The 25,457-nt window shown below is 33.7% G+C and overlaps 1 protein-coding gene across 5 annotated transcripts in view; it reads right to left on the bottom strand.

The window, feature by feature from the left end:
• Window positions 1-25,457, bottom strand: part of VPS13A (vacuolar protein sorting 13 homolog A) — a 108,267-nt gene that overhangs the window by 18,540 nt on the left and 64,270 nt on the right. For 2 of the 5 annotated variants that reach the window (XM_054518016.1, XM_054518018.1), the window contains exons 43-67: window positions 24,514-24,672; window positions 24,135-24,396; window positions 23,093-23,253; window positions 21,914-22,017; window positions 20,350-20,647; window positions 18,814-19,209; window positions 17,906-18,010; window positions 17,668-17,813; window positions 14,145-14,184; window positions 13,003-13,131; window positions 12,170-12,303; window positions 10,577-10,706; window positions 9,979-10,214; window positions 7,826-7,979; window positions 6,824-6,970; window positions 6,181-6,262; window positions 4,800-4,869; window positions 4,112-4,217; window positions 3,640-3,753; window positions 2,229-2,374; window positions 2,028-2,109; window positions 1,264-1,377; window positions 759-834; window positions 494-657; window positions 75-120 (exon numbers count right to left, since the gene is read on the bottom strand). In XM_054518016.1, the coding sequence (XP_054373991.1) occupies window positions 75-120; window positions 494-657; window positions 759-834; window positions 1,264-1,377; window positions 2,028-2,109; window positions 2,229-2,374; window positions 3,640-3,753; window positions 4,112-4,217; window positions 4,800-4,869; window positions 6,181-6,262; window positions 6,824-6,970; window positions 7,826-7,979; window positions 9,979-10,214; window positions 10,577-10,706; window positions 12,170-12,303; window positions 13,003-13,131; window positions 14,145-14,184; window positions 17,668-17,813; window positions 17,906-18,010; window positions 18,814-19,209; window positions 20,350-20,647; window positions 21,914-22,017; window positions 23,093-23,253; window positions 24,135-24,396; window positions 24,514-24,672 (3,601 nt within the window). Of the gene's footprint in view, window positions 1-74; window positions 121-493; window positions 658-758; window positions 835-1,263; window positions 1,378-2,027; window positions 2,110-2,228; window positions 2,375-3,639; window positions 3,754-4,111; window positions 4,218-4,799; window positions 4,870-6,180; window positions 6,263-6,823; window positions 6,971-7,825; window positions 7,980-9,978; window positions 10,215-10,576; window positions 10,707-12,169; window positions 12,304-13,002; window positions 13,132-14,144; window positions 14,185-17,666; window positions 17,814-17,905; window positions 18,011-18,813; window positions 19,210-20,349; window positions 20,648-21,913; window positions 22,018-23,092; window positions 23,254-24,134; window positions 24,397-24,513; window positions 24,673-25,457 lie in introns of all 5 variants that reach the window. The other 3 variants (XM_036403891.2, XM_036403893.2, XM_054518017.1) reach the window with 2 other exon arrangements.

Raw genomic sequence — 25,457 nt, 5'->3', positions numbered from 1 at the left:
TGATTTACAACAGCTCATCAAAAATCAAAAATTCACCGTTGTGTGAACAGTTAATGCATCAAGACCAAACTTACCTCTTATAGGTTTTGTAACTATTCCTGTTATGCCACTGACAAAACCCTACCAGGATAAACAAAACAGACATTACAAATATGCTTCCATACAATATTTTTCATTTTTAACATTTTTCTTCCTACTTCATTGGTTCATAGCCAAAAAGTACATGTGTTGGGAGTATTCTAGAATTCACTACAAGCTAACAGAATTAGAGGCACCTGCTTCACAGTTTCTACCTTCTTTTCTACCCTATTGCATTTTTCTATAAAACTGTCATTTAATTGTAGCTATACACCTGCAAAACTAAAATTAAAATTAAGAAACTAACAAAAAACTAACTCAAAAAAATTGAAAACCAACAACTCTCTGGGGAACACAACAAGTGCCTGGTACTCTTGCCTGCATAAAATTAATAAATTTTTGCTTTCCTCCTTACAGAAACCAGTCCTTTTCCACCACGAGTGATACCCTCTCTCAGACCAGTGGGTTGTTTGTTCATGGCTTCTCTCCTTTTTTGCTGGTAATCTTCATCCATAGTTATCGCAGCTACTCCTTTTGCCATAGCACCTGTGATTCTTGAGGCAGCTCCTGCTAATCCACCTATTGGAATATAAACCAAATTAAAACTCTAATGCAATTTACAAATACTCAGCTCTATTGTTTACTATTAGGCAAACTACCATCACAGCACTGAAACTTACCAACAGCACCCCCTACCAGTGCTTTAAGTCCTAGTGCCATTCCCTCTATAAATTCCTCAGGACCCTGGATGGCTCCCTATGAGAAAAATGGATACACTCAGAATGAGCTTTGAATAGTATGCCTTATATACTTTTTAATCGTACATTTTTATTGGGATTTATGTGTAACAAAGAGGAAAACAGGATGACACTGAGTGATAAAGTGTGAAAGCACCCACAAAAGCTTCTGTGAAAGACGGACAATTTTAGAATAATAATTAATTCCACGAAGTTTGCTTATTTTAAGGAGAAGCAAAATATTTATTTTAAGGTGTGAACTGTAAGAAATGGCCTTTTGATAGTTAAGTAGACATCTCTGTCCTTTTTACTCTCACTTGAGTTTTCCAGGCATTTTCACTTGAAATTTTCAATTCTAAATCTAAATTTAAAACCAAGAAGGTATTAATATAGATTTTCAATACAATGTCTATCTATCTACTTGTAAAAGGGCAGCAGAGAATTTTACCTGATATGGTTCATAGAAAAAAGCTTCTACTCCTTCAGACAAGCCTCTTATGAATCCAAATGGATTACCCAACACATCAAGGCCAAGAATAAGAATATACATCTGTTTAATAGCCTGAAATGAAAATAGGTATTAGAGAAAATATTTTCTAAATTGTACTAAAACAAAGACAAACAGTGTATTATCTCAGATTAAAACAGGGAAAGAAACATGACTTAAATATAAAAACCTCAAAATTGTCCAGAAAAGTAGAAGTAGTTGTAATAAAAAGATGAGAAAATCAGTGAGTAAACCATATTATGTCAGCCAAGAAATAACATTACTTAAAAGCATTACAGTAGGTCCTCATTATTAATGATGGATGGAGAGGACTAATTCTTTTATGCAAAAGTATTTTTGTTGGATTCTCTCCACTGGATGACAGGGCTTTCAACAGTACACAAAAGCCAAAAGGGTACTATGATTTGAATAGTACTAATGTCCAAGAAATTGCATCCGCATTTTAATGCCAATCACGTTTTATCAGAGCTCCATCGTGTTTGCTTCCCCTATCTATCTATTCCAGTAAGATGTTTTGTTATCCATGCCACCTGGCAAGGCAATAAAATCTTACTAATGAGTAATTGGCTTGTATGCATTTATTTAACCTTTGTATATAAATACAAGGATGAAACTAAATTTTATTTTGTTTAATGGAATGAAAGTGCACAGTAGCAGTTTCAAAATAAAAATTTATTGGAATGTTGACATTTTCTTATTCTCACCTGTTTTGAATAATGCCTTACAACTGATGATTGAAGCTGCTGTGTAGTACAGAAGTCATACCTGAGCTCAAAGAATGCCAACCTAAAAAAAGAGATGAGAGAAAAAGTAAATCCTTACTGCACAGAACAAAATAAAACTCAACATATGTAATATTGATATAATCTTTGTGAGTGATTTTTACATTCATATTTTTAACCTACTTAAAGACAATATCTTGTACATCTGTAAGGGTGGCCCCTATACTCTTCAGCAGGAGATTCAAGGACTGAAATGGTATCAATTCATTCTTTCTTTCTTCTTTGTTACTATCTTCTCCACCCGTACTGAGTGAAAAGCTCAGGTGTAACTGAAGGATAAAAATGAGATTGGGAAATAACATGGTTAGTTGTTAGCTGTATGATATTTCTATCCTTATAATCTTTTAGACTATTTAAAAATTGAGTTAGGACATTTCTAGTCTGGCTGAAACCAACCTGACTTGAGTACACAAATGCATAATGTAGGCCAAAAAAAGCCCACTGACATTTAAAGACGAAGTGAAGAATTTAAACTACCTTTGAGAAAATAATCTGCTTACTTCTGTTTTCAGAGATGGTCTCTGGATTCTTTCATATATAATTTAGATTATTAAGTAATTTTTAAAACATTTTGTTTGTCTAAGTTATACCCAAAATCAAAGCAGACAGAAAATGACAACATAGCATAGAGTCCAAGCAAGAATGTAAAATAAAACCTTGAAAACAAATAATTACTAACACAAGTTTTGCAGGTCCCAGATAATTACTGGAATATGCAAACAGAAAAAATCCTACTTGTGCACACCTGAAATAACCAAAGCATTTGTTTCAAAGAAGTCAGAAAAGAACAACATTCAGGAAAATTGCTCAAATGACTTTCAGGCACAAAATGGTAGAAATCTATCCAGCCATTTTCAAAATCAGATTAAAGGAAGTTATGCCTGTTTCTGACTCTCTGAAGACAATATCACACAACATTCATTATGTTATAACAGAGCTTAACTGTAGCTCATTTCAGTGATACACAGCTTACCTTGCAGAATCATTGTCACTCAATCCATAACTACTGAAGACTAAGCTCTTAGTAAAAACTCAAGCCCATTTATTCTATCCCATTTCCTCCCTGCACTTTTTCTTGTCAAATATAATTTCTAACATCTCACAAGATACTGCGAAGAGGTGCAACTCAAATCATTCTTTGATCTACTTCCCATGGATAGATGAGAGACTCTCTTAACAACTGTTATAGAGCCTATAAAGTCCTATCACAGTTGTAATAATGTTAACTGCACACTAATCTCCTACCCTTGATATACATGTTTTTTAGAAATTATATCATTTTCCAATCCATAATACCCTGTGTGTACACAAATGAGCATTTTGCAAGGAACTCATAAATAATAAAATGAAAAGAAATTACTCATGAAGTAAGCCATAAGAATGCAATAGTAAGTTAGTGGTTACAATGAAAATACTTTCTTGGCTTTTTTTTTTAATCAGCACATTTCAATCTTAATTTCCACTGCCTACTATCCTGGACAAGACAAAACATTTTCAGAGAGCAAACTCAGTCTATAATGTGAAAAAGGAATACCTTAATTGGAGATATATGGAAGTATTCATACAAGCTGATTTGTGATGTATCCATTGATGACACACTCATTAGCTCTTCTTGAAGAGATTCAACATCCTTTTCGAAAAGTTGTAGCTGTAAATGCATTTGAAAAAGATATTTCTTCAAAATATGGAGTATATAAAACTACTAGTCATTTTTCACTGATGACAATACATTGACTAATACTACTTATACTCTCATGTACAAACTCCTCTCATTGTCCCTGTACTACAACATTTAAAGCCTTCTTTCCATAGCATACAGGATGAGCATGAAAGACGGAGTCTACTATCTGACTCAGGTAACAGTAAATGAAAACCTCACAGCTCCATATTACTATATCAACCATTGATATGGACACAGAAAAATAATTTTTAATTTTTTTTTAAATACAAGTTGAATTGTTACAGATTTAAAAACTATTTATCTTCAAACAACAAAAGGTTTCTACCTCTTGGTCACTTGGCACATCAGTCTGTGTAAAGAATTCACCTACTGCATACAGGAAGCCAAGATCTAATCTGAGGTCCATCTCTTGAATCAGAACCTTAAAGTACCTGCACATGAAACAAAAAATAATGATTAAGGTGTTCTACAAAAACATGTAACACTTAAAGTTTAGTACTGGTTAGACCACTTACACAACTTCAGGTACTGGTTTTGGTGGATTATTTTGGTGTGGGTTTTTGTTTTGGGGTGTTGTATTTTTGTGCGTGTATTTGTTGTTGATTTTCTTTTTTTATTTGTTTTGTGGGGTTTTTGAGGGATTCATCATTGCTGGTGAAAAGAAGGCTTCCCACTTAGGTGTAATATAAACACATTTCCAAATAACCAAAACCATTTTAAACACATAGCAGCATTTAACACTGTATATAGCACAACTGTACACAGATTTCCTTTCTAAATAAAGATGACTAAAAACACACATTAAAAAGACATCTAAAAATCCTTGATTTATTCTTCAGTTACATGGATAATAAAGGACACTGAGCTTTCACCTCTGTTAAAATGCTCTGAGATTCCAAGACTGGTTTGTGTTAAAATTACTTTTCATTATGTTTACCTCTGTAATATTTTTAATTTTAAAGCTTGATAATGTATCCAATAGCAATAGAGATGGAACATGTCAAAATACTTACTTAATATGTGATATTTGTGAGTGTCCTGCAGTTCTCATGACAATACTGACGTCAGTAAATGGTTTAGGTGCTGTAAAGTTGTCAAATAAAAAGAGATCAGCACAGATTGTTATATGACATACATAATTTTTTAAGTTTTTTTTATGAAAATGTAATATACATTCAGGGTTTTTTCAATCCTGCACAACAGGATTACATAATGGATATGACTGGTAAACAACTGAGACAGGGAAAAGAGCAGGAACAGAAAGTAATAGGAAGACAAGGATTAAATGGAACATCAAAATGCTATTTAACTGAAAGTGCACCATTTTCATTTAAAAGCAAGTTAATATTGATATAATATTAGATTTATGTCATTTCTTTAGTCATGGAATAAGATTTTCCCATGGCTGATGCGAAAATGTAAACTAAACAAACAAAAATGAATTCTGCAGATTCATGCAATGCAGCTTAAAACCGATCATATTCAGAATGAGCAACTGACATCTCACTAGCTTCTGAACAAAATTGCAAGCAGTATTCTTTGTCTCTATCCAGAATCCTTTTTGATATTACTTAGGTTTTCCAAGTGACTTCAGTGTAAAGAAATTAATGAAAGACTCCAGCTCATCACGTAGTATAGCAACATTGAGCTCTATGCTCTATGCTCCAAGCAATGGAGAAAGCTACCTAAAAACCATACAAAATATAATTTGCCAACTGGAGAGCTTATAAGCCTCACTTAACAACTCTGAGCTTAGGCACATTTCTTTTCTTGGTAGCTAAGATTACTTCAGACAGATTACTAGGATATGCACTGCATGATACTAGAGCAGTAGGGAAATAGTGGAAGACTAAAGACGACAAGTGAATCCTCACTGCCCCAAAACTCCAAATGTAAGTAGCACAGAAACAGTGCAACAGATTCACTACCATCAAAACTACCAAAACTTATCTTATGAACAGACCAATCTTCTCATGTATTAGTCAGCATTAAATTTTACTGGTGGTCTGAACTGAAAACATCCTTTTAAATTTATTAAGTAACTTTCATGTCATATGTTCTCCACAATCAATTAAGTAATGTGCCAAAAAGATGCTCTTAAAAGGTATCATAATGACAAAGACATTTTCTTTTTTTCTGTTAATTGTTAACTGTTGAAACAGTGTTCTGTATATCTTCTTTGTAGGTAAGTGCTTCCTTATTTCTACTTTTATTATTTATATTATCTGTAGTCAGAAAGCTCATGCAGACTTCACCTGATAAAAATGAAAAGTGATAAAAGTGATAAAAGTGAAAAATCTGATAAAAGTGAAAAATCTGATAAAATTATTAACTTCAGTACAAGCGAGTTATCTTTTGTTTTAAAAGGAAGGATTATGTTAAACTAGAACAAACCTGAATCCAAGGTGATGGACTTTGGAGGTTTAATAGGATAGAACACAAAGGGAAATATGGCTCCAGGAATCTGGTTTTGTATCTAGTAGGGGTAAGGACAGGACAAGGTGCATCACATTAGCTTTTCAATAGTGAAATATTTTAAGACCAGGACAAACTCTAGAGATACGATCTTTACCTGTGGCCTTCCACCAATCCAAAAGCAGAAAAAAGCCACTACTGTACTTAAAATATATCTATTTTCAAAATATAATAATTAAATTCTAATCATTTAGAAAAGCTTCTTCAAATTGGTAGTAATAAATGGTCCACAAAAGATTTGCAAAGGATTTGTTCTTGAAATATTGAGCATAACAAGACTAGAAATTTCACCCCTCTTTTTGCTTGTTATACAGAAATGCTCCAAGAAAAAGCAAGTAAGATGAATGCCAAATATTTTTCTTCTGAAATGTCATATTTGTCTTCCTTTTTTTCCAAGAAGCACTTAAGTAGTATTTTCAAAGACTGAGAAGCACTGATGTAAAAGCCAATGCTTACTATTAAACTGAAAACATGAGAAATCCAAAAAATTCTAGAAATGAACCCAAGTTTCCATAAAGTTGTTCTTCAGAATAAGTAACAATGACTTTTTGACATGACTCACTTGTATCCTGTAAATTTGAATTCTGAAAGACTTCTGATGTGCAGAGGAACTGTATTCCACTTTTAAAGCTGGCAGATAATTTCTTCTGATAGGAATCTCATTTGGCTGTTGAATTGTCATGTTCATTCCATTAGGAGTTAAACATACCTATTGTATTATTATTAGAGAAAATTTAGTATGTCAAGTGTTTTAAAATCCTGCTTCATATACTTAAAAATTTACACTGTTCACCAATATTGTAAACCTTAGCAGTAAAAGTTCTGAACCTTTTAAGTTAGATGTCATAATTTCCCTCTATTTAAAGCAAACAAATTTTGCCATAAATTAAAAATAGAAATAAAACTACAAAGTAGTGCATTATTTGGGGGTTACTATCATTTACCACATAGCTATCTAGAAGAAAAGCTGAACAGTGTAATGGACTATGACTGGCATAAACATTGGATCATTTATCTATCCAGTATTTATTTTCCTACAGCACATTTCTAATGAGTGCCTAGAACTCATCCATACACAAGGACTGAGCATTTGAAGCATAATGTGCTTCTATATTCCAGAATAATTTCTGAAATTTCTTTTTCAATTTTATGTGGTTGAATGACAGCTAAATCATTCCACAACAAGCTGTTTTGAAAATACAGGATTTCAGGCTAAAACAAACAAATCAACCCCAAACTAATATATTTACTGGTATAACACATGAACCAAATGCAAACCTTCCTCACTGTAGTTTTACGCGTATTTAGTACTACAAGCTCCAAAAATGGTACACCTCAATTTCAAAGTCAGGCACTAACAACAAAAGTCTGTAGCAATATATCAAGTTTGTGGAATATTTCCTGCACTTTTTAATACAGAGATAAAGAAGTGTTTTCAAATGAAGTAGGCAAATCAATCATCTCAAATTTTACTGTAAGTTTTATCAAAGACAGCAAAATTGATATATTATCTTTTTCTTGTGCATACATATAAACAACAGAATTAGAGAACTATCAGTATTACCAAAACATTCGATTCCAACTCAATAATCTTATTTTCTGAAGGGCTTAGCTCACTGTAATCTCTGAATTCTTGTTCTAATTTATCAATTTGCTTAACACTCATTGGTCTCCATCTTGACTTCTTCTTCGGTTTTGTCTCCCACACCACATCAGAACTTTGAAAACAAAACAAAGAAGCAAAAGAGAAGTATTAGCTTTTTGAAAACAAGTCTTCAAGAACACAAAGAACACACCTACTTCAGTGTGACTTTTAATATGTTGTAACTAGGGATGAGAAAGCACAACATAAAGCACTACTGTAGCAAACAAAAGCGACCCAAATCATGCACTGCCTTCTTGGAACTAAAGAGAAGCCAGTCTCTCCACTATGATGGGGAAAAAAAAAAGTTAACAAGTCTGTTTAACTCCCCACTTTGATGAAGATGGGTATGTAGTGATACTAAGGAAGCTCCATCAAAGAAGTAGCACTGACATCCATTGTCCTACAATCTCAATGTAGTTTTCTGCTTATAGTCCTGCAATTACTTTGGTGTTTTAAATTTACTACAAATTGAAAAGTTCAAGTCAAGATAAAATGCCTCCTGCACTGTGTCTTATTTTTGACAGCTTCTTTATTTAGTCTTTCCATCTAAAATCAAGAGGTGGTTTTGTTTTACATGTTTCTTCTACTGATTTCATGGTGGGAGTTTTGGGTTTGTTTCTTGTTTGTTTTTTTAAAAATGCTATCCTTTCTTCTGTCTCTCAGTTTTATTAATGCAAATAATTAAACAACCTTAAAGGGCATTAGATGTTCTTCCCACTGCTTCTGTGAAAAGCTCTGTGCTTGACTTCACCTTACAGTCAAACTTAAAGCATAAAATAGGACACAAACCAACACTATCAGGCAGGTAGAAGATACTTCTTCCCGCAAATTACTCTCTAGACTATAAAAATATGTAGCTTTCCAGACACAGCCACCTAACCTCTTTTACCTATATCTGTGTCTGTATTGAGACACATCAATGGCAGAAAAAACAAAGGTGAGCTGAAGTTCAAAACAACAACTACAAAAAAGAGTACTATCTTGATTGTTGAGAGTTTCCTCCTTTTTTTTTTCTTTCCACCTTTTTTGGTTTTGTTTTTGGGTTTTAGGGTTTTTTCCTTGCTCCTAAAAAAATGAAGCCAATTTCAACAGTACTGCCATCCATTTTCAAGAAATCTGGCATCTCATCGGGGTTTGACAAGAAAACAAAACTAACTATAAGCACTAGACAAATTACTATGGATGACTGCTTTCAAAGAAAAACAAATTTAGTGAAATCTCAACACTATTGCGAATCTCAGCAATCAGCTGCCACTTTTAATGAAGTATTTCCACTGCCTAAATATCAGAGCACAGCTTCTCAGGTGAGGGCAAGGACTGGAATTTTCTTAGAAAATTATGGATATGATTATGTGAAGCCTATGTGTATGAGAACTTCACGCTTGTTTGTTCTTCAGTAAAGTGCAAAGAATTAATCAAGAAAAAACAACTCTCACTCTGTCAACCTCATAACTGAATAAAAAGAAGTGTGTGGATTATGGCAATTATATTCAAGTGTCCCTTAATGATTACAAAGAGCCTCTGTTCAAATATATGATAGCACACATTTCCAAAGCATTACATAATTTCTTTTCTGCTTCCATCTGAAATGTATAATTATAGTAAAACCCAAGCAGTAGAGCCGTGGACCACCATAACTAATCAACCAAAACTAAAGGGACCTACAAGCTTTTGCATCAAAATTTCCAATGCAGAATTCAGCTGCTTGTGTAGTGAAGATAACAAAACCCACTGACACAAACTATTTGCAGACTTTGCTCCTTAAAACTCTATTATCACTTCTCAAACTACCTGGACAGGAAATATTTTCTGTCCAGTGTACTGGGAAGTCTGCTACACAGAATTACAAATACACGTTCCAAAACCACATACATCTAAATACAGTTAGCATATGCATTAGAACAAAACACAGTGAAAGCATTTCTCTTGGCAGCAGGAAAATGTAGTCATTAGGTTTGAACACTATTAACCCAGACCTCTATTTGCTCTTTCAGCACAAGCCAAAATGAAATACATAGAGTGAAAATACCTGAAGTTAAACATTTTATACTGTTCCACACAAAGTAAGTTACCTTGTAATTCCAATGTAGGACACCTCTTGTTTTGTATAATTATTAACCAATGAAATTCCAACATCTTGCAAAGACAGAACAATTTCTTGTTCTGCTAGTTCTGCTTTTACACTTTCATATGTCAATTTAAATACATTCTCATCTTCAGTGAACAGGACAATACGCTGCAAACCTTCATAAAATGACATTAAATAGACCACTTTTCTAGAATCCAAACTGAGTACTTCCATTTTGTCCTACAAATGAGAAGAAAAGTTTTTACAATGCTATTATCATTCTACATCACAAAAAAAAAAAAGCTACAGTCTTAGCAACACAACAAAGGAAGACTTTTTTTTAAGGTACAGGAAAAGAAGTAATTACAAAGTTTTATGACAACCTCTCACCACACACACACACCCAGTGACACTTTTCAACAGAAGACTGCTTACTTGAGCAAGCTCCGGCAAACAAAGTGTTGTTACTGTTCTGTGTTTGGAACTCATGTATGAGACTGCTGATTATGCTCATTAAACACGAGTTTCATGCATACACTGATAATGGACATATAAAAATAAAATTACACAATTAAAAGAAGATTTTGATAAAAAGAATATACCTCTTTTGCAGCAATTTCCTCGGTTCTATTTCCACACCTCCATTTTAATTTCTTAGATCCTGTTGGGTCTGCCCAAGTATACAACACTGCCTTATTTGGCTGAAGGCAGTCTTCCAATTCACTGAGGGAGCTAGAACAAAGTAATTTCAAATTCAAATGTCAATGAATATTTTGTGTCAGTGACCTTTGCATTCTAGCATTTCAACAAGAACACTAATAATATTTTCAAGTAATGTGAACAGAACAAAAATAACATTATGCATGAAAAAACACGCACAAAAACATTCTCACAACAGCAATAAGAATGAGGATTTGCACTTTAATATACATATATATATACCTTAAAAATAAAGTATATACAGTAGATTTTATATACTCATTTTCTTCCCCCTTTGTGATCAACATTTTAAGTCCATTCCCCCTCACATATACTTAAAAACTTGAAGAATTGTCTTCTACAGCTCTGTGAAAGGAGGCTACCCCAGGAGAGGAAGTGGAGAGATGCTCATCTCTTCTTGCTAGGATCCAGTTATTTGAACCATTCCCTTGCATCCATGCTGTGTCAGGGGAGGTTTAGACTGAACATTAAAAAGATTTTCTCTCAAAACACTGGAACAGTGTTTTGAGAGGCACGAGATGCCAATTTCATGAGAGGCACGAGATGCCACAAGCCCTTGACTTGCACAACACCCTTAATAACACGCTTTTACTTTTTATCAGACCTAAAGTGGTCAGGCAGTTGGGACTAAATGTAGGCCCTTCCACATATGAAACATTGTACTCTGTTCTAATTAAATTGACAATAGGGATTCCCATAATTTATCTAAAAAGATAAAAATCACTAATCTTTACAAAGAAAAAACAAGCCAAACAATCATTCTTTAGGCAAACAGGAAGCAAACAGGATTTGACTAACTCTTCCACCTTCCAAGTAAAAATCTTTAAACAACACTGCTCTGACTGACTGAAGGGAGAAAACAATAGGCTGTTTGGCTTTTAAAAATAAATAATTCAAGAATGATGCAGGTATACACTTCTCAGCATTGCTCAGTATCTGCATACAGTGGCAAAGCGTTACAAAAACATTACTGGTAGAGAAGAGTGTAACTGTGTACAGGTGCAGAAGTAAATATTCACTCACTGCAGAAGACCAATATTCATTAAAATTATCTTAGTTTTGTCCTGCCTTGGCAAAATTTATGTAACTACCTCTCATCCCCTATCTCACATAATTTGAACCCATTCTTTCAGCTAAATTTTCTTCACTACTTATTCTGCACAGTCAGGACCTGCACAGTTCCAGAAAAGCACATCCTTTGCTCCCCACCAGGAATGTAAATGTCACAAGGCCACAAAATTAATATAAAAAGACACCACAAAACAGCTCCCTTGTAAAACTACCTAGCAGTATTTAACATTGCTAACAATTCATTGCCTTCAATTTACCAAGCAAGAGATTTTTGGGTGCTCTGACAAAATTTGACAGCCATTTCCTCAAGACAGGCTTCTTTAGAGAATGCATGCTTACAATATACAAAACTATAGTTCATATGTCTCCATGCAAACATCCACACTAAACCTCTTCATACATACCTTTGTCCATACTCGATAATTTCCTCTTTGGTATGGTTTATCAACAGAAATGGAGCTGCACCATCGTGGTAATTAGAAAAGGTAATCACTGTAGAATGTTCAGTCAGATTAACATCCACTGCAATTCCTCCAAGCTATCAGTTGTAAAAATTTTAAAGTAAATAACAGTGGAATGGATTTCCAAAGCCAATGTAAATGCAAAGCAAATGTAATTTAAATATTTTGAAGAACTTTTCTTCTCATCATAAGATAAAACTATCATGTAGTAAAACAAGCTGTTTTACCATACCTTCAAAATATTTCCTTGATCTAAATACTAGGTAGCAGGTATTACAATTTGTAATTAAAACTATGCAGGAGAGTTCTGTACTGTGAAAATTTAGACTGGTAGTAGAGTAACCTTCCTTATTACAAGCATAAACATTCATGGCCTCAAGAACATTATACTACAAAAACCACTCACCTACTTAAAAACTACTGCTAGATGAGACTATCTGCAACATACAAGTAAATTTAGTGAAGTCAAAGTTATTCAGTGTTACTTTAGACCTATTATTAATACTTCTCATAAAGAATATTTGCAACACAATCTGTATTTTAGCTCCTGTAGAACTGCTCCCCAGAGAAGCACTTAAAACAGAATACCTACTTACATCTGTTTGTACACACACAAAAGAGAGAGCATGCGAATGCATTTGCACAAACATAATATTTTCTTCAGCTAAGGTTTTGCAATAGTTGATAGCATGGGAAAACAAAGTTTTGAGAACAAAAATTAAAAAGTGATTTATGCTGTTTTACTTAACATGTAAATATGGAAGGCAATATGTTACCTTATTGTCCAAATGCAGTAAAAGACAGTTTTCTTGCTGATCAAAATTTATCTTCTTTGGAGGGAGATCAGAATTTTCAACTCTAACAAGCAGTTTGTTGGCATCATTTTCAGGCCAAAAAGGAATGCACTAGAAAAATCGGAAATTTCAAAGTCAAAATACAAAATCAGGCTTTAAATGCCATTCACATTGGCCCAAAATTCATCTAATAAAGTCTATCGAAAAGTGTATCAATTAGAATCAGAAACCCTATCTAAAAACCCTGAAAGTTATCACTTACCTGAATACAGTAAATTAAAAGGAAGTCAAGAAATAATTCTGACTGTGAAGAACAGACTTCTGATAGTGAAGAAAGTGAGGAGTAAGGAACTAAAGTGGAAACAATAAGACTTCATATTCACAAAAAGAAGTATATTTAAAATGGAAAAAGTACATAAAATCTAGAGTATAAAATAACTACAACATTGAAAATGCCAAGCTTGGTAAAATAAAAAAAAATAAACTGTTCTTCCACTAGCAGACCTTTTCCAAGAAAAGTATAAATTTTTAAATCAATTTTACAGTGCTAATGAATGACAACAAAATGGGGCATTAGCATAAATGCCACCCCAGGGTAACTTGAGTACACAGGACATCAGCTACTAGCAGTCCTTCTAAAAGCGTTTCATATCTATCTAAAAGTACATATATACACACATATGTATATGGGTATAAAACACACAGTATGAAGCATTAGGCAGCTAAATCAGAGAGCACCTTCTGCTACTCATAGTCACAGCTGAAATCATAACCATTGTGGATTTAAAAATATCAAAGGCGATCTCTCTTCAATAGTTTGCTTGCTAAATGGAGACAACCAGGAGACAGAGAAGACAAAAGTTTTAATGGTAACAAATGAAAAGTCTCTTAACTGAATCCTACCACAAGAACAAGCTATGACTAATAGTAAATCTCAGCTATCAACAGGCAAAGTCTTTTTAGATAGACCATCTTTCCCATATTTCAAACTGTTGACATGCAGCATCCAAAATTTTAGAACCATTTTTCTCTAACATAGTTTAAGAAATGAGATGTCCGTATTTAACTGCATCTGAATCCTAGAATTAATTCTTCAGTGGTGAAAGGCTAGTTCACCAACTTACCATGCCACTAAGTTCCCTTTCCCATTGTTTCTCACACCACAGGAAGCAGGAAGACAAAGGAAAAAAATATAGTTAAACGGTAAGATTGAAGGTGTAATTTACATCAACATGTATCCCACAGACAAAGGAAATTTAAATTGTGCTGTAAATTATAATAAAACTCAGCATGTAAGTCTCAACATGGAATTAACTGAGCCCAGAAGAAATTCAAGAAGAATCAGTCAATAGTAAATGGAAGTTTAAAATCCAAACCAAAGAAGAAAAAAAGACTGGCTAAACAAGACATTACAGAATCAACTATAAGGAACTGAAAATTTTTTGCAGTAGGCTTTAGCCAGAGATTGTGTCACATAATGATGTAATTTTCAAGCCTTTTACCACACACTTGTTAAGTGCTTCACCAGATGTTATATTTATACAACATTTTTGCTTCCACAGTGGGATCTTTATATTTAGCACTGGTCTTATGAACAGTCTTCAGCAATGTCTTCTTTCTGTAAGGATAATTGTTGATCAACTGCCTTGCACTACACATAATTCAAAGGACTGTCCTTAGCAAACCACTGCACACTAATCACTGTCCAATAAACTCTATTGCAATCTTTGAAGAACAATGCATTTTTCTAGAAATAGTGATTAAGGTTTCTGATATATTTAGTACTTTCCACAGGGAAAGATGGGACATGGAAGATGTCTCAGAAAAGATAAGTTCTACATAAGAATTCCTTTCTTTCCTGAAAAGACAAGCTATCTGTCACTAAGAAAGAAGAGTGAATTAAAAAAAAAATCAGCAGGAAAGTCTCCGCTTAACTTAAAATGACAAAAAAATAGAATAGTGGGAGAAAGGAGCAGGCCAAAATATGCATTAACATTTCAGTAAGCTGCTTCATTTTTTCAAGATCTCCTTCCTAATGTAAGAGAGCATTGTGAGAAATACTCCAAAATTTATAGGCATTAATTTAAAAAATCTAGACTATCAGAACAGTAGAGCCACCCATCTTAGCAACAGCATCGGATGTAAACTTGCTCCTGGAAATTGTTCTGGATTAAGAACAGAGATAGATTAAAGACAGACCAACAGAGGCTTGATACTACCTACATTTAGAAGAGATGAAATATTGGATATTGTATTAGGCGACTGAATTCCAAAAGAACAACCCTGGCAGACCAAGGTTGTCACAACATGGATTTTTAGAGACCGCCTATCAAAGGGAAAAATATCGACACAATGTGAAAACAGGTTTAGAAGGGGATACAGATTCTTCTGTTGACTTGTACACCTCTATTTGGTAAACTGCCATTTCCAACTTTTTACAAGTTTTTTGAAGTGATCCTAAGATCACTCAGGATCTTAGTCCTCTCTGGATACTTTATTACTGAAAGAAGACTAAGATTTAATCAATACAATTATGAAACTCTAATTATGAAACCTAAGAAACTCTGACATTTGTGGGACAAGCTAGAAAATCCTGTAGGCATACAAATAAAACAGCCAACATGGAAACCTAGGGATGATACATGCAGAAGGTTATTTCAACTACCAAAACTACTACCTTTGAGTAGTTTTTGCACAAATTTTATAACTTTTTGTGAATATTTTAGCTCATTCTAATAGCAAAGATATATCAAATATAAACCACAAAACAAGAAGTAATACCATCTGACCATATTTCCTAAGAGTAAGAAATTAGATATGAAGTTGCCCATACTACTACACATACACTATTATAGTGATGTAGTCATTTCAGAACTTTATCAATAAACTAGAGGAGGAATCATACATGTAAAGAACTCAAAAACTATGTAAGGCCAAGCAAAAAACCTTGGTTCAGAGGAACATAAGAATATTAAGAAACAGAACAAACAGGCAGGCATATGTCAGTCTATTGTTGAGTAAAAGCAAAGAAACTTATTTTGAAAATGATAAGTATAATGGGAAGCTGAAGCAACTTCAACACCTAAAGATCTAAACCTTTATGCACACTTAACAAAAATCACAATGGAACAACATATCAATTTCATTAACTGAAATAATGCTATTTAAATGGCATATCTTTATTGACTGTATCATTAAAGATATTATGCACAGCTAAGGAGCATGTATTGAAGGTACCAAAAAAGTAACAGAAAGATCTGGTTAGGAATCTCATTGTACATAATTTTTTAAAATTCTGCAATTTGGTTTGCAAGCATTTTTAGTAACCACCTGGAGTATTTACAATGCTGATATTGAGGTGATGGAGTGTGTCCAAAGAATGGCAATGGAGCTGCTGAAAGGTCTAGAGCACAAGTCCTAGGAGGAGTGGCTGAGGGAGCTGGGATTGTTCTGTTTGGACAAAAGGAGGCTCAGAGGCCACCTTATCACGCTGTACAACTAGCCTGAAAGGAGGTTGTGGCAAAGGGGGAGCTGGTCCCCAAGCATCAGGACCAAAGGAAACAGCCTCAGATGGCACCAGAGGACATATAAAGTGGCTATGAGGAAAAATTTCTTCACTAAAGAGAAAGTCTGGCATTAGAATAGACCGCCAAAGGAAGTGGTGGAATCTCCATTACTGGAAGTGTTAAGAAAATTGTGGATGTGGCACTTGGGGATTTATTTTTGTGGTGATTTTTTTATGTTAGTGCCAGGTTTGTGGGTGGACTTGATACATTATCTTAAGAAATCTTTTCCAAGCCTAACAATCCTGTACTTCTAGGATTTTAAAGGACATCAACTGGGCCTTCAACCACACTATTTTTTAGGCTAAATTGTTTTGGATAAGGCTCTGGGGAAGGGGGAGGATTCACTCTTCCCAGAAGGCACTACAGATCACTTACAGCTTTAAGAAACCTCCAACAGTACCCCAAACAAGCACTGCTTTTCCTACATGTCCTGCAGGAAGGCATGATGGCCCGAAGGCCCAAAAACACATAAAAGAAATTGTGTGATACTGCAGTGCAAACCGCCAAGATGCACACCCAGTCTGCAACGTCTCTGCAGCACAGACAAAAGCCCTAAACCCATTTTCACACCACTTGGCCTGAGGGTCAGGGATCTCTTTCTAGGAAGTATGCATTGAGCACTTAGTAGCAGAAGTGACACTCGATCCAGAAGAACCATTTGGATCATCTGAACTGAATCACATGAGGGAATTTCTCCTCATACCTAAGTGGCTTCATGTATACCAGGTCAACCAAAATATTCTACCACATACCACTGCTAAACTGAACAGAAGCTCCAGTACCACTGCAGAGAGATAATACAGTAATAATATAATATAGTAGAGGTCTTTTTTGCATACTATTTATGATACAAGGTGACTGAATAAAAAATTCCAATTACAATGTAAACCAGCTTTACAGTATGTCCTAATTGAATACTGAGAAATGGTAAAAGATACAGATCATTTATTGAAAAGGCATGGTATAGTCAAGCATTGTCATGGAACACTACATATGGTTCACATTTTCCATCAGAGAATGCTCAAACCAGTTTTTTTCCCTTAGTGACACAACTTGGAATAGGTTCCATTATAAGTTTACCTGTTGCAAAACAATGGGAATCCATTTTTCCTTGCCCTCTTCAGCTACTTCCAAAGTGTAATTACTTCTATTTGAAATCATAAAAAATGGAGTGAAGGTTACAATTCTGGTAATATTGAAACTGCTATTGTTTATGGTGATACCAACCTGTAAACAGAAGGACATTATTTTAAATACACTTTTTAAACCCCCTTCGTATCTCCTGAAAGTAATTAATTTGAAAGATAAATTTAACTCACTTGATATTCCTTTTTATGACTCTTGCATTTCACAGAACCATGACTTCCAACAGTGTCCAGTGAAAATGGATCAGACAGTTCACTGTCAGTTACCCGAAGCTGCGCCTGTGAAGATGCACCCGGAATTAATTTTCAATTTACAAGTCACTGACAACATTTAAAATTACATATATAAAGTATGCATAAAGATAAATGGAAATACTGGTGTTTCTATTAAAAAAATCAAGACATAACAACTGCCAGTATCATCTCATAGATGTATTTTCAACCATTCTTAGTTATAACCCATGTGAAAGAAGCATTGTAAGTACAACACAATTCAGAGGATGCAATCAGATAAGGATTCTTTAAAAACCATAATAATTAAAATTTCAAAGGAAAATCAATGCACTCTTGTAATCTCTTTCATATCATTCATCCATCAATAACATTCATAATTAAAAAACTAGGGAAACTCAAATGGTGAACTTAACCTTAGCATTCTATGTACCCAGAACCAATCTACCAACCACCACTGCAAGTATTAATTTTTCAGGTAGCATTCATTGCTCCAGTATCGCAGCTTTATATTTCCTACACAATTTCTCTGACTTATTTGGAATAAGAACTTTTATTGATGCAGTTTAAATGTAAAAGGAATTTGTTTTATTTAGAAAACAACTTCTCTGTGAACTACTTCTTTTGAAGTGAGGATCTCTTCCTTAACAACACCTCTGATAATGTAAATTTCCTATCTCAAGCATATTTGACTACATACTTATTTAGAACACTGTTTTTAGACAGAGATATTATAGGTTTCATGCCCTTTACAGAGCACAGTATAAAGTAAACACATTTTAAAGTGTAAAAATGCTTTCATACAACAACATATGGGAGTACAGAGCTGTCAGGTTTGCAAAATACAATACCTTGTTATTTTGAAGGAAGTTTTTAGGCTGGAAAGAAAAAAGGAGGGGCTTTTTGTAATCTGGAGGATGCTTGCGGTGAATACCATCTGCTTTGTATTGTAACATTCGACCAGTTTTATTCACCATCCAGTAGGGACTGTGAATTTCTATTACCATCTGCCCAGTTGTGTAGGTCACGTGAACAGCAATATCCAGCTCAGTCTTATCCAGCTCTGTGACACACTGAAATGTTGTGAAGCTGATATCAGGTAGATTGCTTTTTATATGGTACTCGCTTCTCCAGTCTTGATCAAGATAGTTAAGCAACTGCAAATCTAGTTTTGTTTGGTCCAAGACTGCATTATGAATCTGGGCAGAACATCCTTCTTGTAGAGTGTCATATTTGTTCCCATTTCCCTTAAAAAGACAATCAGACACCAAACAGGATACATTTACATGAATCATACACAAAATTCATATCAACTTTTAGTTTTTAGTTAGCTCTAAAAATTAGGATGCAAGCTATTTAGGCACAATTTTAAAATATCTTTTGTACTATTTAACTATGCTACTTTCCTGAACATCTACCTTAAAACACTATTTTGCAAAGAGAACCTTAACGCATGGTCATCAATATTCAACATCAAAAAGCCCTGTCATCAAATTCAAACACACAAATATTCTTACATGACAAATTTCCTCAATGCAGTATTTTCTTCAGTAAATTTAAATTTGTAAAAGACATACATAGCTTGGTACTTCCACACATTTGGTATAAGCTACAGTCTCCAGCCCTAGTAATTATTTATTTGTGATGAAGTTTTACTATTAGATTCTACTACTTGAGTTCAAATACTAAATATTAAGAACATCTGAAAAAAATCTGTCTCCCAACTGTATTTCCATTATCCTAAGCAATATCAATAAGGAGTGGGACACAATCCAGATCCATGCAATGAAACCTACAGTGCTGAGGAATCTGTCTACACTGCATGTTTTAGGTATTTTACTCAAGCCTGTCTCTCATCTGGCACTGGAAAAATGCCTATTAACAGTCTAAGTGCTAATTGTTTAAAAACCATTGTTTAATTTCATCTGGAAACAATTTGAAGTCCGGCAATAGGCTGCAATTCAAGCCAAAACCTGGCAAAAAGGCAGGCCTGAGAGGATTTGTTAAAAGCATGCTACTGCTGAAACACTGACTGCACATAAAATGCTACCATAGGGTGCTCCACCTGAGACATTTTTCACAGAAAAAGCTGCAGTATTTAATTAGGCTGAAGTTGCACTTGATCGACTCTCACAGGGCTCAACTTTTACAGTGTTAAGTTCTCTTTTGCATTTATATCTAAAGTATGGCTTAATAACACCACATTTCACATTCTGTGATATTTCAATTCTGGAAATACAGACTTTATTAGACTATATAAGACTTGCCTTTATAAGATCTTGCTTTAAAAATACTCCATCAGATCCCCTTTGTTCTAATCTCCATTTCAACCAGCTTTCACATTTTAAGTGGGAAACATCACTAAAATTCAAGCATTATACAATTACCTCTACAGAGTAAGTTATTTGGTAAGGAAGAAGATTGCGGAGAAGAACAGAAGGCCATAAATGAACAACATATGGAAAATCCCATTCATCTTCTGCACCTAATGAAGTGGTCAATGCATCTTTTACAGGAACAATATTGATGATAAGTGAGTGGTTAGTTGACTTCACAGATTGGCATTTCCTTTGTAATAAACTGTCGACATTTTTCATAATTTCATCAAAAGTAATTCCTTCACACATATCAAATTCTCCACCCACTCCATTTTCATTGGCTAGTGGTTGCAAACTCAGTATGGATCTGCAAATGAAAACAGTTTTAAACACTTAACATGTGACTGAATATTTCAATTATAAAAAAGTACTATGCAACAGGGACATTCTAATATTATTTGTATTTAGGAAGATTTTTAGCAGTAGTTCATTGCCTGCCTCTATCTTGATTAAAGGAGGAACGAAATGATGGACTTGATCCCAGAATTTCATTAACAGTTGGGTTTTTTTGTTCCATACCTCCACATGCTTCCCTTACAAAGAAAGGGTTATTGGAGATTCCTATGAAGAAACTACTGAATTTCCTTACACATGCTGTTCTGTTCCTGTTCCAAGCTAAAGGTCTGGGGTCTGGATCAACAACTGACTCCTAAAACCAACGCGCAGAAAGTGCCCTTCTTTTCAGTCACATAAAGCACCACCTTAGTTCATGGATTATTTACACCCATGGCTTTTATAAGGCAATGGCTTTAATTTAATGCAGCTGCTCTGAACAAAGATTTTTTTGTTTTAACACATTTCCTGACTGCCTAGTGGAACTCATCTGTGCAAGGAATCAGAACATCACTAAATTTTATACAGATGGTTAGATATATCAATGAATTAATGAATCTACAGTACAACATAAGTAATGAAGGAGATATATAGCTTTCACTATTAAAAATGAGGAGAATGTTTGGGAGAAAACAGAAGGGAAAAGTCTCTGCAACCATAAAAAAAATCCATCAAAGCAAACCTACTTACCTGAAACTTCATTACAGTTCAGTTAAAATTTACATTCAAACTCGTTGCAGTTTTGTTATTAGCTTGTGATAATAACATAGCTATGCTATATGCCAAGTTTTTCTAAGGTTGATGAGTTTTTTTTACATCTTTGATAGTCTAAATGTATAACTCTTAATCTCTTACTTCAGAAAAAATAAAAAAATCAAAAGAAGCCTTTTCAGAAAAAACAAAAAAGCTGCTTAATCACCAAACATCACCCACTAGAAGTGTACCATGTGAATTGCAATCTGAGTTCCAAAAGTACATGAGCTCAGATTTTTAAAGTAACTTAGCTAATTTAACTTATTCATAAAAATTGATTTCAAAATCCTTCCAATTCAACAATGAAATAGCACTCTGTTTAACTTATACTACATGCCCTGAAAAGATCCTACCTAACAATGACAGCACAGTATTATTTCAGTATTAGGTAGCGAGGCTAAACAACTTTTTCAGCATAATTGTATAGATACAATAATCAAAAATGTATAGACATATTATACAGTAAGAGAAAAATACAATAAAGTACCTGTAAGAGGAAAAGGGTATGTTGAATTCGTTTGCTGGTGAAGCAGTCCCTAAACATCTTCCTTCTTCAAAAACATTTAAAGGGATTGAAAAGTGATTCCTTATCTGTGTAAAATAAAAATCCAGCAACACACATTAGGAAAAACTGTAAAGACAAAGTATTTTGAGCTTAACAAAGCAAGTTTTGTTTTTCATCTTACCCATACACCATTCAAGGTCAGTATTTCAGAAGAACTGTCTCTAAAACAGCAAATATTTTTAAATGACCTGGTTGTGTAGTTTAATGCTATATTTTATTTACAAAATAGATATGTTAACTGCAAAAAGCTTTTCAAGGAGAAACACAAGACTCTGAAAAACCAAAGAAAAGTAAATTCCAACTATATGGTAACTTTCCAAACAGTTCTCTCCTAAAAATATAATGGATACAAGGTTCAAAAATCCATACAGTGGAAGCATAAGGGAAGTCAGAAGTTTCAGGTTAAATCCTTAATGTCCATTCCAGGACACTTAGTTATCTTTCTTGCAATTTATTTATTTTTATTTATTTCAGGGTTAATTTAATGGCATTAATTAGCTCCTAGAAAAAAAAATTAGAAAATAATAGTAAATTTTGTCATTAACCAAGTCATGAACCATTTTGAGTAAAATAAAGCAACCAAAATGTAACAAGAACACTATCTCTATAGAACTGTAATATCTAATTTATCACTGTAGCTATAAACCATATAATGTCTATCAAAAATACTATGCAATCAAAAGACATATATACCTAAAGGTCTCACTTTTCAACTGACACTGTACTAAATCTGAAAATAACATATCAATGGTACAGGATGAAGAAAATGAAATAACCTGACTAAAAGATAACTTGTGGAACCAAGGTAAGATTAAAAGAAGTTTGATTACTTCATACAAAAAAAATGGTTCAAGACCAAAATTACAGCCAGTATTAGTTAACTACTGATTAATTATCCTGATCCAAAGTCTGATTGATGTCTACCTGCATCCAGTCTATCTGTCACTTTGAAAATGGTTTTTATTCTTGAAAAATCAAACATAAAGCAAAGTTATATGGACCATTCAGGGAAGTTTTAAAGTATGTTTTTTCAATGTTTATTTAAAGACTACAGGATTATTTTCATTCATTAAAAAATTAAATGGATGGATATATAATTACCTGAATAGGGGAACGTATAGTTATCATCTTGCTTCCTTCAACAGTGTCAATTTGACTGACGATGGACCTTTCAACACCTGATTCCTCGTGTCTCACTTTGTAAATACATCGACCCACTTTAGTCAACGGAATCTTTTCCACAGCAGAATGATTAAGGGGACCTAGAATTTACAAGAAGAGACATGAAATGCTCAAAAGGAGCATAAAGAAAGAGTTGAAAGACAAAAATGTGTATTCAATAGAACTTTCTGTGTCATTCAACCTAAACAATAAAAAAACCACCCGCCTCATGAAAAAGTACTATCAGCACTCTTAATACACTGCCCTTGCAGTGTTACTAAGGAAACAGCAAACATTCTTTTCTTGCCACTAGGAAAAGAGTAAATGAGTCCATCACTCAAATATTTAAGTGGGTTTTGCTACTGCAAATAAAATTAGTGCCTCACAGGAAATGTTTACAAGATGTAATAGCTTATTAACAAGGTACAGGTATTATATTGTAAAAACAATTCATCATATGGTCAAGTTTGAAAAATTGCCAATTGCTACAACAAATCAATTTAAATTTTAAACAAATTTTAAACAAATACATTAAAAATAGCTGAATTTTAATTTTAGCTTTATCTATGGTTGTTTAAAATTATTTAAAACAATCTTTTTTAAAAAACATCCATCTTAAGAGTAACTTCCATAAACACACATATATACAGAACTCAATTTTAAAACAAAAATTATTTTCAGCAGCTGTATCCTGCAATAAAATATAAATGCAAACAAATATCTGACTCAATAAATATTATTACATAAATAATTTATCACAGCAGAAAACCTATGCTGCAAAAATTAAGAAGTATGATTATATATATAACTTTAAGCTGTAAAGGCTAAAGCTGGATTTCAAATACTGCCATGCATCTAGAATTCAAAGAGATACTCCTTTCATGTTATGTTGTCCTCCAAAATTTATTGACCTGTACAAGACACTGTATTAAGGATGATAAATATTTACAAAAATAGAAAATGTATGAACTTTGGAACTTACATATCTGAATGTAAAATCTCTTGCTACTCAGTGTTGTCATTGCTGTGAACTGGTCACTCTCACTTCTACTTCTGACAAAATCCATATTTAAACTCTCTTTGTCTTCTAAATGAAATATTTTTGATCCAAACTCAACATTAAGGACACTAAAGGAATCACTAGGCGAGACCGTGATGGGAACTCCTAAAGAATTTATTATTACAAATGGTGCTCGTTCTTTTTTGAAGATGTCTGAAGTTTGACTGGCTGCTTCAGCAAATGCCTAGAAAGCAAAGAATCAATACAAACATAAACATACTGAGTAAGACTTCACCAAGATGATCTCTGCAAGTATTCATCTAGCAGTTCTAACATTACATAGTTAAGAAGTCTTTCTTACCGTGCCCAAGTTACTCAACATTTGCAGTCCTAACTTGGACAGTGTAATGTTGAGCTGGTCTTTTGAGGAAACATTTATTACTGTTTTATATTCTGGAACTTTGTAGTTCTCTTCTTCCTCATCATCTGATTCAAACAGCACTTTTTTAGCCTTCTTCATCTGAAAGGAGATGTTTAGAGAATTCTTATCTGACCACTCATTCTGTAGAAGAAAGTTTCACCTCAAGACTTTCTATGTCTCCCTTTCCCATTTCTATGTCCTGCCACAGTTTTCCTTTTTTGTTGTTTATGTTTTTATTCTTAAATAAAATCAAAGAGGGAGAGAAGAAGACAAGAGACAGATTATATATTCAGGAAGTCAATGAAATTCAAGTAAGAGTAATGAAATTTATGAATATTCCAAAGTAAAGAAAATACATACTAACTACTAACATATGCACTAAATACTGATAACATTCATCTTAACCTCTTGAGCAACACTTGTAAAATGTTAAACATAATTTTCTTCCTAGTGTTAAAACAGTCTGCAAATTTAGTCTTTTTGTATTTCTGTAAATCAAATACCTATTTGTTTTCATTTAATTGAAAGAAAAAATAGAAAGCTCTGATGGAATATGTTTCTGTAGCCTTCAACACTTCTGGAAATTATGTATTTCCAAATGTTTTATTTCATATCAGGGTGAGGTGAGAAGACATGAGGTTTGTCTCACTGTCTTTAACCTCTTTCCTGTATTATGTCTTGTACCTTTCTGGAAAATTATCGGGGGTATTTCTAATAGCAGTTTCTTAACTGCAGTATCTCAGTCCACAGTCTTTATCCCTCTGAGGCTATCACTGTAGAAAGTTTTTGATAATGATAGTCCTAGGAAAAGGGTAGATCTTTGGTTCTGAGCAACCTCTCAGGTTAAAAATACTTGAACAATTTTGAAAAAATCAGGAAACAAT

The sequence above is a fragment of the Molothrus ater genome, chromosome Z, assembly GCF_012460135.2.
Source record: "Molothrus ater isolate BHLD 08-10-18 breed brown headed cowbird chromosome Z, BPBGC_Mater_1.1, whole genome shotgun sequence".
NCBI classification, from domain to species: domain Eukaryota; kingdom Metazoa; phylum Chordata; class Aves; order Passeriformes; family Icteridae; genus Molothrus; species Molothrus ater.
The sequence above is the reverse complement of the archived record's forward strand: the minus strand, read 5'-3'. Positions and strand labels throughout refer to the sequence as shown.